Genomic DNA, 12,077 nt, shown 5'->3' with positions numbered 1-12,077 from the left:
CTTCATTACCATTGTTTTGTTTTATTCCTCTTGTGACAAGCCAAGATTCCTCTTGAATGCAATCAGTTTTCAATCTATCAAACTTAGGAAATTTAGAGCGAGCACTGATTCCTTGAATGAACGATTCCCATGAGGTAGGAAGTCCATTTAGGGCCATCATAGCAAGTTCTTTGTTGTCTACTAGATGTCCAATAGTGGATAGTTGATCCCTAAGCTCAGTGATCCTCAAGAAATAGGATGTAATTGTTTCTCCTTTATTCATCTTTATATGGTGTAGTGGATTCTTTAAGGTGAGAGCCCTGCTAGTGTTGTTGATTTCATAAATGTCAGCTAGGGCTTTGAACATCTGAAAAGCTGTCTCATATTTAGAAATAACTGGCACAATGTGGTCTCTCACTGAATCCACAATTATCTTAAGAGCCTTCTCACTGTCCTTGCTCCACTGAATTTTCTCTGTATCATCAGAGGGTTTAGGAATTTCACTCTTGACATGGGAGTCAATTTTATTTTCTTTCAAAACAAGCATGATCTTGAATTTCCAAGATACAAAATTTGATGCTCCATCTAATCGATCTTCAAACCTAACTCCAGTTGTCATTAGAATTATAGGAATGTGATCTACTAAGGGTCGGGTGAAAGTGTATGAGATCATTACAAAATTTTAATATGATCTTCCTTAACTTCACTCTGATACCATGTTAAGTTTATTTAAAATTCTGTGATCAAGAAGATAGGAGGGATGGAGATATAACCTGAAAGTTGTATTTGATCTGCTGCAATGTGAATTGAACGATGTGAACATGCTTATTGATTTCGGTGTGTTTATCCTCCTCAATGTATGCATGTTATATAAGTGGATGAGGGGTTACGTAGTGAAGAGATGTATCTTCCCACGTGGGAAGCCACCTCTCTTCCCTACGTACCGTTCACCACAACACTTTAACAAACATTAGAATCATTTATTTGCCCGATTGGGAGGAGCGCGATTTGTTAATAATCATTTAATCACAACCCGATAACATGTAACGGTGAATCGGTGGTAAATGCAATAAGATTTACTCATTATTTGTTAACGTATTAACGTGTAATCAAATTAATGTATCAGAATCATGAAATAGCACGATCGATGTGTTGACGTGTTTTTTGTACACTATCAAACACAGAATAAAATACCCAAGGGTACCTTATCCTCTCTTGAATAAAGCCTCTGAATGTTGAAGATATCGCGAAAAAGGATCAATCAGGATGACTTAAAGGTTCTTTGCTGTAGGATCTCTACGTGTGGATAAGCTCTCTGTGGTATGATGTGATTTTGCTGGAATCACAAGGGGACTTACACTTAATGACTAAACGTCTGATTTGCTTTGAATATTGCTGGAACACAAGATTTTACTAGCTTTGATTTGAAAAAAGGAAAAAAGATGAGGGTGAGGAAAGGATCTAATTCTAATACTAAGAATGTAGGAGCAATGAATGATCTTTGATGAAATTCTAACTAAGTCTTGTTTTGACATCCCAGGACCATCTCCACAAGGTTAGTGCGATCTTCGAAGGAAAGCTTTATGATATTCAAATCATCACTGCAGGCATAGACACCATCAGGCTGATGCATATCAATGAAGAAGCGACAATTGAAGTTAAGCTTAAGCTGAATGATTCCAGTTGACTACACAAGGCAAGTCTGCAATCAACAAACTGCTAGTAGTGTGGATATACGAATTTCACCATCAATCAAGCACATTTCTTCCACTCATCTAATAACATGAAATCAAATATGAGAAGTATAGAGACCATGCAAATTGTCGAATCGACCTATAAATTTCACCATTTCTTCAATGAAGTTTTACAAGTCTTTTACAACAACATCTTGGCAACAATCTTTGCGTTCTCTCTCTACTCTACTCTAATTGCTATTCTATCAACTAGCTAATCACCTTCTAACTACTCTCTATTCACTAACTTCTCTCTAACTGCCTTTACAAAATGAAGAGCCGGGGCTTATATAGTGCCCACAATACAATTCGATGGCTTAGATGAATTTAAGATCAATGGCCAAGATTCAACAATGAAAACCCTAATTAGGGTTTGTTACAACCATTACATAACATTTAATGCTTGACCATTGATAAAATTACATTTTAAGGACACATGTCTTCTCTGGAAAATTCGACCAATGGATAGCTAGGGTAGATACATCGAAGTTTGTGCCACCTCCCATGAGTTAGGTACTTGGAATCTGGACACGCTGAGGTGGACCAATCTAATTGGAGGAGTGATGACTAGGATGCCACCTCGTTTGACACTCGTAATTTGGTGGATATTCAACTTGACGTTGCTGAGAAGCTAGCTTTAATTAACTCTTTTGGAACTATTTGCTCCTTCAACGAACCCTTGCTCTGACTTCGTTTGTCTTTGATGTGTAGGGTGATGATGTACCTCGCCTTGGAATGCTGGATTGGAAGAGGTTAGTCATGATGATGCTTGACCGAAGAAGGCCGTCTTGTCGATGCTAGACTGGAGGAGGTCGCCCTTATCCTTGCTTGGTCGTCTCTGATGAGAACCTGCCGACTTGTAGATCCTCCGGGCTTTGGAGTCGCCATCTTGATACCTACGCAACATTTCAAAATTAGTAATATATCTTGAAGTCTAGAAATTAAACTTAAAAGGAAGATTTAAGATTTTAATTAGGAAACTTCATGATAAATCTTGAGCTATCATTTCCTAATTAACCCTGCAATACTTAGATTTTCCAAAACAAATGTGTCTAAAAATCAAACCTTGAACAAGGGTGTCAAGATGATTTTGCCATACCTCCTCTTGAGTATTAAACTCTAAGAAATGATGTAAAAATAGATGAATTTCGCTAGGCAAAGTGTAGATCAAAGCCTTCTCTTGAACAAATTGCGCCTCCTTTAGCTTGGAAAAGAATAAACTCCACTTCCTTCTAGCCTTCAACACTTGAAAGAAATTTGCTCCAAGCAAGCCAGATTTCGCTCCTCCAATTAGCTCTCCAATTTCGCACTTAGGAAGTGATTGAATGATTTGAAATGTGAAACAAAACCTCTCCAATATATAGAGCGCTCACCCCTTTGCTTCCTCTAGGCCGACTTGGCAAAAAGGAGGTAAAAAATAAATAAAATCTCAAAAAAGGGGGCCGACTTGGTTGTAAAAGCAAATAAATGTATTTGAGCGCTCAACTTGTAAATTTTCTAATTTATTTAAATTAATTTTAATACCTCTAAGATGCTTATTTTGATTATTTCAAGGTACCAAATTAATTTATTAAATTAAAATGCCTTTAATTTAATGCGAATTTGATTTAATCTTTACAAAGGCTTCGAAGTGAGCAATTTTGAGGATTTTATGGAATATCAACAATCAATAATGTAAAAATGAAGGATATCACCAATTTCGCCTTGGACCTTCAATGAAGGTCAGGAGCGATTTTTCAATCTTGCTCTTAATCCTTCATCTTTTGGATTCCAAATTGCTTCCAAGACATAAAATATCATCTCTTCTTCCTATCCACACAAGATTTGGTCTCAATTCCTCAAATAAAGGAGAGGATCCTGAAAAATCGCTATGGGCCCTCTCTGAGGGTCAGGAGCGACTTTTTGATTTTAAGCTTGATTATCCACCATTTTTTCATTGAAACTTCATTCATCACTTGGCAATGTTCTTCCTTCATCCATCTCATCCAAACTCGCTTTGTTGTTGCAAGGTAAAATGAGGATTTTCAATAATTTCGCTTTGGGCCCTCTCTGAGGGTCAGGAGCGATTTTTCATTTTCTGACCAAAATCATCAAGTTTCAAAGGCAAAACAATATTCATCATGTTTCTGGAGGTCTCTTCTCCTTATCCTAACCTTGCCTTAGCACCATTTTGAAGAAAACATGCATTTTTTGAAAATCTCGCTCTGGACCTTTAGTGAGGGTCAGCAGCAACTTTTTGGTTTCAGGCAAATTTCTTCATATTTTAATCTTCAAATCACCTCCAAGGCATAACACATCACGTTCTCCTCCTGTCCAAGCAAGATTTTATCCCAATTGTTCAAACAAAGGAGAGAAAACTGGAAAATCGCTATGGGCCCTCTCTGAGGGTCTGGAGCGATTTTTGTAATTGCCTTCAAAATATTGATTCTCAATGATTTCTTTTCACTTCAAGGCTTTTCAAACATCGTTTCAAACCCATGCCTAACCTTAGCTTTCCTCAAACTTGGATGAAAAATTCCCATTTTAGGTTTCTCGCTGTGGGCCCTCTTTGAGGGTCCGTAGCGATTTTTCGTTGTGGGCCTTCAGTGAGGGTCAGGAGCGATTTTTTCACGTTGGGTTGATTTCCTCTTGTGTTGATCCTCCAAATTATATTCAACGGATAGAACATGCTTTCCTTCATCCCTTCCAATCATAAAATCACTTTGATCTTGCAAGAATAATGCATATTTGAAAATCTTGCAGTGGACCCTCTTTGAGGGTCAGGAGCGATTTTTGCTACCTGGACCAAAATGTTTCACTTTTCATCTAGAAATCACTTTGCCAAGGGAGATATCATCTTGTTCTTTGCTATGAATAAAAATTCATATCCAAGAAAGGTCCAAAAATGTGCACACAAAGAAAATCGCTGTGGGCCCTCTCTGAGGGTCAGGAGCGATTTTTCCTTTCCTGGGCAAAACTCCTTCAATTTATCATCTTTGATCAAGTCTAGATACCTCATTATGTTCATTCTATCCTTCACCATGCTTTTGACATCTTAAATCGACCAAATAAGGCTAGCAATGACCCTTATAAGATTTCTTGCTGTGGGCCCTCTCTGAGGGTCAGGAGCGATTTTTTTGGTTTCAACAAGGTCCTTCATTATTTCAAGTCAAAACTTCTTCAGGCGGGTGGAGAATGTCATTTATTTTCCATTTATGATCAAAACTTGGTCTCTTTTCCTTGCAAAATGAAGGAAATCAAAATCTCGCTGTGGGCCCTCTTTGAGGGTCGGGAGCGATTTTTCATTTTTTGCTCAAATTTAGCATTTTTCAACCTCCAAAATCTCTTCAAGACATTTCAACTAGGCCCTCTCACTGACTTGCAAACTTAGCTTTTGTCAAATTTTGGGGAAAAGGTGTGTTTTTGGTGTTTTTCGCTCTGGACCCTCAGCAAGGGTCAGGAGCGAGATTCGCTTTGGACCTTCTGAGAGGGTCAGGAGCGACTTTTGACCTTTTGAACTCTCCGTCAGGATAATTTTATGGAATATAACATTTAAGTATTAAGTTATATTCCATATATACTTTCAGGATGTTTGAGATTGGTTTCAGAGCTCCAGGAGTTATATTGCAAAATCTAGTTTTTGGAGGTTTTTCAGTTTTCAGACTTAGTCAAATTTCAGGATCAGGACATTCCAGACTTAGCCAAATTTCAGGATCAGGACTTTCAGACAGCCAAATTTCAGGATCAGGACATTCCAGACTTCATCACTCACCAACTTGACCTAACTTGAGCAGACCCTGCTATCCAGGTGATCCCCTTGGCGACACTCAAAATGCAAAGGCTAACTAACAAAACCCTAAAAGACCTAGAAAACAAACCCTAAAAAGCAAAAAAGCAGGGGTCCCCATTTGCAATGGGGTGATGTGTGAAATGGTCACAACACGATGTTACAAGAATTTAACACCACGTAGAGGCATGCCTCTACGTAGGCATGTCTCCCTCTATATGTAGAGGTGGTCAATCGGTACTTGTGAAAACACAAAAATATTAAGTGTTGATACAAGCCCGACTGCCACCTTCATCACAGCAGCACGTATGCTGGTAAAATCGATAAGTAATATATCGATTGTTACTTTGTTTAAAACAGCACTTGTAGAGAGATCGATAATATTATAAATCGATCATTGGAATAGCAGTTCATATTATAATAAATCAATATTCTTAGTGATTGATAATACTGTAATAAGACTTGGAGATTACATTTTTAAATTTAAAATATCCTATATTCAAATCTGATAAAACTTCAACATGGTATCAGAGCCAGTCTAAGGAAGATCTGATCAGATTTGAGTCTAAAGGCTGTCGAATTTATCATTTGAATCTTTTCCTTTAGAAAAACATATTTCTTCTCCAAATGGCCAACAGTGTTAGGTTCGAGGATTGTCTTGAAGGCGCCTCTAACTTTGTCTCATGGAAATTCAGAATTATGATCACATTAAGAGAGCAAGAGTTAGAAGCTTTTGTAAAAAAAGGAGATAACTATACCAAATGAAGAAGATTAGAAGAGACAAAGGATATAGAATCACCTTTATGGAAGGAAAGGTCTTGGCATGGCCAAAGAACTCAACCATCAAGAAGGCTTACACTATTGGAGTTAGACATGGGTGCCTCTACAAACTTTTTATTTCTTCCTCTCAAGCCCTAATCCATGAGTCCACAAGTACATGTGAAATTTGGCACAAAAGGTTAGGACATCTCCATTTTCGAGCTCTCCCTTCAATTGAAAAAATGGTAATAGGTATACCTAAGCTCAAGCAAAATCATGAAGGGACATGCAAAGGATGTGCCTTAGGAAAAAACACGAAAGGGACTTTTCACTCCAGTGGGAGCAAATCTAAGAATGTACTAGAAATTATTCATTTTGATTTATGTGTACCCATGTTTGTAACCTCTTTAGGAGGATTTATGTATTATGTTATCTTTGTAGATGATTTCTCTAGGAAGACATGGATATATTTTTTAAAATGTAAAGAGTCAGAAGAAATCCTTATGAGATTTAAGGAATTCAAGGCTCTAGTAGAAAATATATTGGGTAAGAGAATTAAAATACTAAGAACAGATAATGGGGGGCAATATACTTCAGATAATTTTTAAAACTTTTGTATAAATGCTGAGATTAAGAGGGAGTATACAGTTCCTTATAATCCTCAACAAAATGGGGTGGTAGAGAGGAAGAATAGAACTATTGTTGAAGCTGCTAGAGCTATGATGTATGATCAAAACTTAGAAACCTCTTTCTGGGTTGAAGCCTTCAATACTGTTGTATATATACAAAATAGATGTCCTCACTCCTTCCTAGATGACAAAACCCCTGAAGAAACTTTTATTGGAGTTAAACTTGACATAAACCACCTAAGAATCTTTGGATGTCCAGTCTATATTCATATACCTAAAGAGAAAAGATCCAAATTAGAACCCTTAGGCAAAAAGGGCATATTTGTAGGATATAGTGAAACATTTAAAGCCTATAGAATCTACATACCTGGACAAAGATAAATTGAATTAAGTAGAGATGTCATATTTGAGGAAGACATTGCTTTCAGAAAATCTAAAAGTACTCGAGAGTTAGAAGATCAAGAATCTTCTTTAAATATGGAAGAGGATCTTGCTCCTGAGATTCAGAGGGAGACTCATGAAGTAATAGAAAATGAAGGACAAAATGAATTCATGGATCCTGCAAATGAACCTAGAGACACTAATGTGAATCGAAAGAGGCCACTTTGGGCAAGGAAAATGATTCAAGAGGCTAAAGACTATGTAGCACCTCAAGGGACCCTCAGGGAAAGCAAAAGACCTCACAGGTTCTCCAGCTATGTTGACTTGAAGAGTGAGATCATCAAATCAGAACCTTCCAATGTCAAGGAGGCCTTTAAAAATCAAGTGTGGAAGGATGCTATGACAGAAGAGTATCAGTCCATCATTAAGAATGATGTTTGGGACATTGTGCCCCGACCTAAAGATAAATCAGTAGTGTCTTCAAAATGGCTTTTCAAAATCAAACATGCGGCAGATGGCAGCATTGAGAAATACAAAGCATGATTTGTAGCCAGAGGTTTCTCTCAGAAGGAAGGGATTGACTATGAAGAGACTTTTGCCCCAGTTGCTAGATATACTTCCAGAGCTGTCATTGTCATTGCTGCATCTAAAGGATAGAAGATTCACTAGATGGATGTGAAGACCGCCTTCCTGAATGGGGTAATAGAAGAGGAAGTATACTTAGAGCAACCCGAAGGGTTTGTCATGCATGGAAATGGTTCTCATGTATGCAAGTTGAAGAAAGCCTTATATGGGCTCAAATAGGCTCCTCGAGCCTTGTATGAAAGGATAGATAAATATCTTCTGGGCTTAAACTTCTACAAGAATGACGCAGATCCAAATTTGTACTTCAAGGTAATTAATGGTGAAATGTTGATTCTCATTTTATATGTTGATGATTTACTAATTACAGGAGAAGATCACCTAATTACAAAATATAAACAAGATCTTGCATTAGAGTTTGACATGAAGGACTTGGGTCCTTTACATTATTTCCTCAGTTTAGAAGTTTGGCAACAAGCAAATAGCATCATCCTAAATCAAGGAAAGTACACTATTGATATTCTGAAAAGATTTGGAATGGAGTGTAAGCCTATGTCTACCCCTATGGAAACAAACTTGCACAAGTTAAAGGAAGCAGCAGCGGAATCAGAATTTGCAAATCCCACCCTATACAGGCAGATAATTGGGTCCCTGATGTATTTGGTTAACACCAGGCCAGACATTTGTTATCCAATTAATGCACTTAGTCAATTTATGTGTGAACCAAAGCAGATACATATGGTTGCAGCTAAGCATATTCTGAGATACCTGCGTGGTACTATTGGGTATGGTCTTAAATACACTAATGTTGACCTAGATCTTCATGGATACACTGATTCAGATTGGGCTAGAAGTGTGGTAGATAGAAAGAGCACATCAAGGTGTTGCTTTAGCTTAGGATCAGCTGTGATTTCTTGGATTAGTAGGAAACAATCCTCAGTGGCACAGAGTTCTACAGAAGCCGAGTATATTGCAGCTTCCATGGGAGCAAAGGAAGCAGTATGGCTAAGGAAACTCCTTGTGGGATTGTTTGGTCAACCTTTGGATTCTACTATCATACATTGTGACAACCAGAGTTGCATAAAAATTTCAGTAAACCTAGGGTTCCATGACCGGTCAAAGCATATTGAGATTCCTTATCACTATGTTAGAGATATGGTTGAAAGGAAAGTGATTCAGCTGAAGTATGTCAGTACAGGTGAACAGACTACAAACATTCTTACCAAACCTCTATCCAAGTCAAAAGTTGAGCATTTTCGGGATAAACTTGGTATGGTTGAAAATGTAAGTTAATTTGAGATTAAATCTAAATTATTTAATTCTGTTGTACTAATATCACTAAAGATGTTTAATGTGTAAACTCTTTTGTCATGTGTGAGACTCCATGACTGCATGGGCCCTGTGAACATTTTTGAAAGGTGATGACTTTTCAACAATGAACACTTGTATTTGGTAACTGGTTGATATTGTAAAGTGACCACTTTGCAATATTTGACATCATTATCATGTTGGATATCATGGAACTTGATATCTATGGACACGTCATGATAGTTAGTATCTCAGTAGACATTAGGGTTGATATCATGAGACTTGATATCAATGGATAACCATAATAGTTGAGATAATCATGGTGAATATTATGTGACGTAATATCCATGGATATGCCATGATTTAATAATCCTATGGTATGTATCATGTGACGTGATGCCAGTGCACATATCATAGGTTCTGGATATATATATATATATATATATATATATATATATATATATATATATATATATGAGAGTCATGGCAAATATCATGTGACTTGATATTTATGGGAAAGCCATATCTCTTAAATATCACAGTGAGGTGATATCATTTATAAATGAATCCATTGTATTCTAGGATAGAATTAATCCTCCCTAGCTAAGAGGGAGTGTTAATGTTTTGTAGCTTCGGTCAGATTATTCTAACTGATGAAATCAAATGCTTAATTGGCCTATCGGCCTTAAGCATTTGATATCTATACTTCACAAGTATTAATCAATTTATTTGCTTTATGTGTTTAATAAGATTCTTGCTTTAATTATTAATCTATGAAATATGATTGTAAATTAATCATATACATATAATTAAATTGATTATATTAATCATATTTAATCATATGTATATCGATATTGAGTATCGATCAGATTATATATTCTAAGCGAATCATATTATTAAAGTGTATCGGTATCAAATGCAAATTGGAATCGATAACAATCGATTAACCTTTGTTATGCATCGGCGTGACTATCACAGCCGATAAGACATATCTACGTAGAGACATGTCTCTACGTGGACATGTTCCACGTAGAGGCATGCCTCTACGTAGGCATGTCTCCCTCTATATGTAGAGGTGGTCAATCGGTACTTGTGAAAACACAGAAATATTAAGTGTTGACACAAGCTCGACTGCCACCTTCATCACAGCAGCCTGTATGCTGGTAAAATCGATAAGTAATATATCGATTGTTTCTTTGTTTAAAACAGCACTTGTAGAGAGATTGATATTATTATAAATCGATCATTGGAACAACAGTTCATATTATAATAAATCAATATTCTTAGTGATTGATAATACTGTAATAAGACTTGGAGATTACATTCTTTAATTTAAAATATCCTATATTCAAATCTGATAAAACTTCAACACTTTCAAGGTACCTCTAACCTGGAATGAATCATTTCTTTTAACATTAGAGAGCCTAGCAAGTATGCTTCCAGTTCCCTTCTATTCCCTAGACTCTTCTGCTTATTCCTCTTTTTCACTTTCCTTTGTTTCAGCTTGCTAGTCTGAATTTTCTGATTCAGATTAACAGCTGAATATGCCTCAAATTGACTATATTTTCCCTTTTCCATGCATTTATGTCTTGGGGCCAATGGTTCCTTGCATGTGAAACAATTTTTTTTTTCCTTAGCTCCTTTCTGAAGTCATCTTCCACCTTCAAAGAGGGCTCTTTGGGTTGAATGTTTTCCTTGTTATCATGTTTCCTACGCTTTTCATCCTGGAAGGTCATGGATGAGAATTTGTTTTTTGTACAGTGAACTCCATATTCCTAGCCTTCCTCATAGCCTCTTACAAAATTGGTGGATCAAAGATCGTAACACATCCTTTAGTGGCTCCATCAGTCCCTCACTAAAAAGGGCTACCGACCTTCTCTCTGTAATAGTAGGACTAGGAACCATAATAGATAAGCTTTGAAACTCTGAAATGTAAGCCTCCACAGTACCATGCTGCCTCAACTGTGCTAGCTCTCCAAAGAGTAACTCTAGATCCTTCTTGTTAAACCTCTCAATGATGTAGTAATTAGATTGTGTCCAACAGTGACCAATTGTTGGACACAATCTATTGTACCACCACTCATGGGCTGTCTTATCTAGATGCAAGGTGGCAAACTCAATTGTCTCATCCTTTGTCAAAGACCTAAGAGCAAAATAGTTATCCAACTTCTGAACCCAAGCATTGGTTGTGTATTTGTCAATACCATTGAAGTGTGGCATGGTAACCTTGCTCAATGCCTGTCGAAAATCCCTCTGAATTGCTAGACCTTTGTTCTCAACTCTTCCACCTCTTTTCTTCCTCTGATTTAGATAATCATTCAATGAAAATGATGATTAATTTCATCCAAAAGAGTATGATACTTTAGCATAAGTAATCCTTACCTCATCAACCAAACAAAGTGGCACTTGGGGAGTAACTTGGACCTCCTCCCTATGTGAAAGTAGGTTGCAGAGGCCTTGGAATAGATCCTGACACTGCTGTAGTTGTGCATCTCTCAGAATTATTCTGTTGGTTTGAAGAACTTGTTTCACCACTTTGACCACTTTGACCATGACTGACTTGTGGAATTCCCTGATTCATCTTAGCAAGCATCTGGGACATCATGTCTAACATTACATCAAATTTCCTTCCAGCTCTAGTGTTTGGGCTTGCTGAACCAGCTCTGTCCTTACCCCTGTCAGTCATGACTCTAGGTGGACTAGATAGATTGGGTGTAGACTCTAGAGAATTGTCATCATTACCAACACCTCCATCTTTAATCCCTGATCTGCTGCAAATGGATTCTCAAATGGAACTTGTGGTTTTGATTTCTTCTGTTCACGAGTATAATACTCTAATTCCCTTTCACTCACCAGTGATGTTCAGTTGAATGCAAAGGTTAAACACAGGCTGGTAGGAGAGACTAGCTCTGATATCATTGTAAGAACACCCCTATATTT

The 12,077-nt window shown here is 37.2% G+C and overlaps 1 protein-coding gene across 1 annotated transcript in view; it reads left to right on the top strand.

Moving 5' to 3' along the window:
- LOC131062829 (uncharacterized) overlaps positions 1–9,122 on the top strand; it is a 210,833-nt gene extending 201,711 nt beyond the window's left edge. Inside the window, exons 10-11 of the mRNA XM_057996571.1 lie at positions 7,278–7,657; positions 8,288–9,122. Coding sequence (XP_057852554.1) covers positions 7,278–7,657; positions 8,288–9,122 — 1,215 coding nt within the window. The remainder of the gene's footprint in view (positions 1–7,277; positions 7,658–8,287) is intronic.
- Positions 9,123–12,077: the final 2,955 nt, after the last annotated feature.

Source organism: Cryptomeria japonica, chromosome 10 (assembly GCF_030272615.1).
Source record: "Cryptomeria japonica chromosome 10, Sugi_1.0, whole genome shotgun sequence".
In the NCBI taxonomy this organism is placed as follows: Eukaryota; Viridiplantae; Streptophyta; class Pinopsida; order Cupressales; family Cupressaceae; genus Cryptomeria; species Cryptomeria japonica.
Note: the sequence above shows the minus strand (reverse complement) of the source record. Positions and strands in the feature narration are given on the sequence as shown.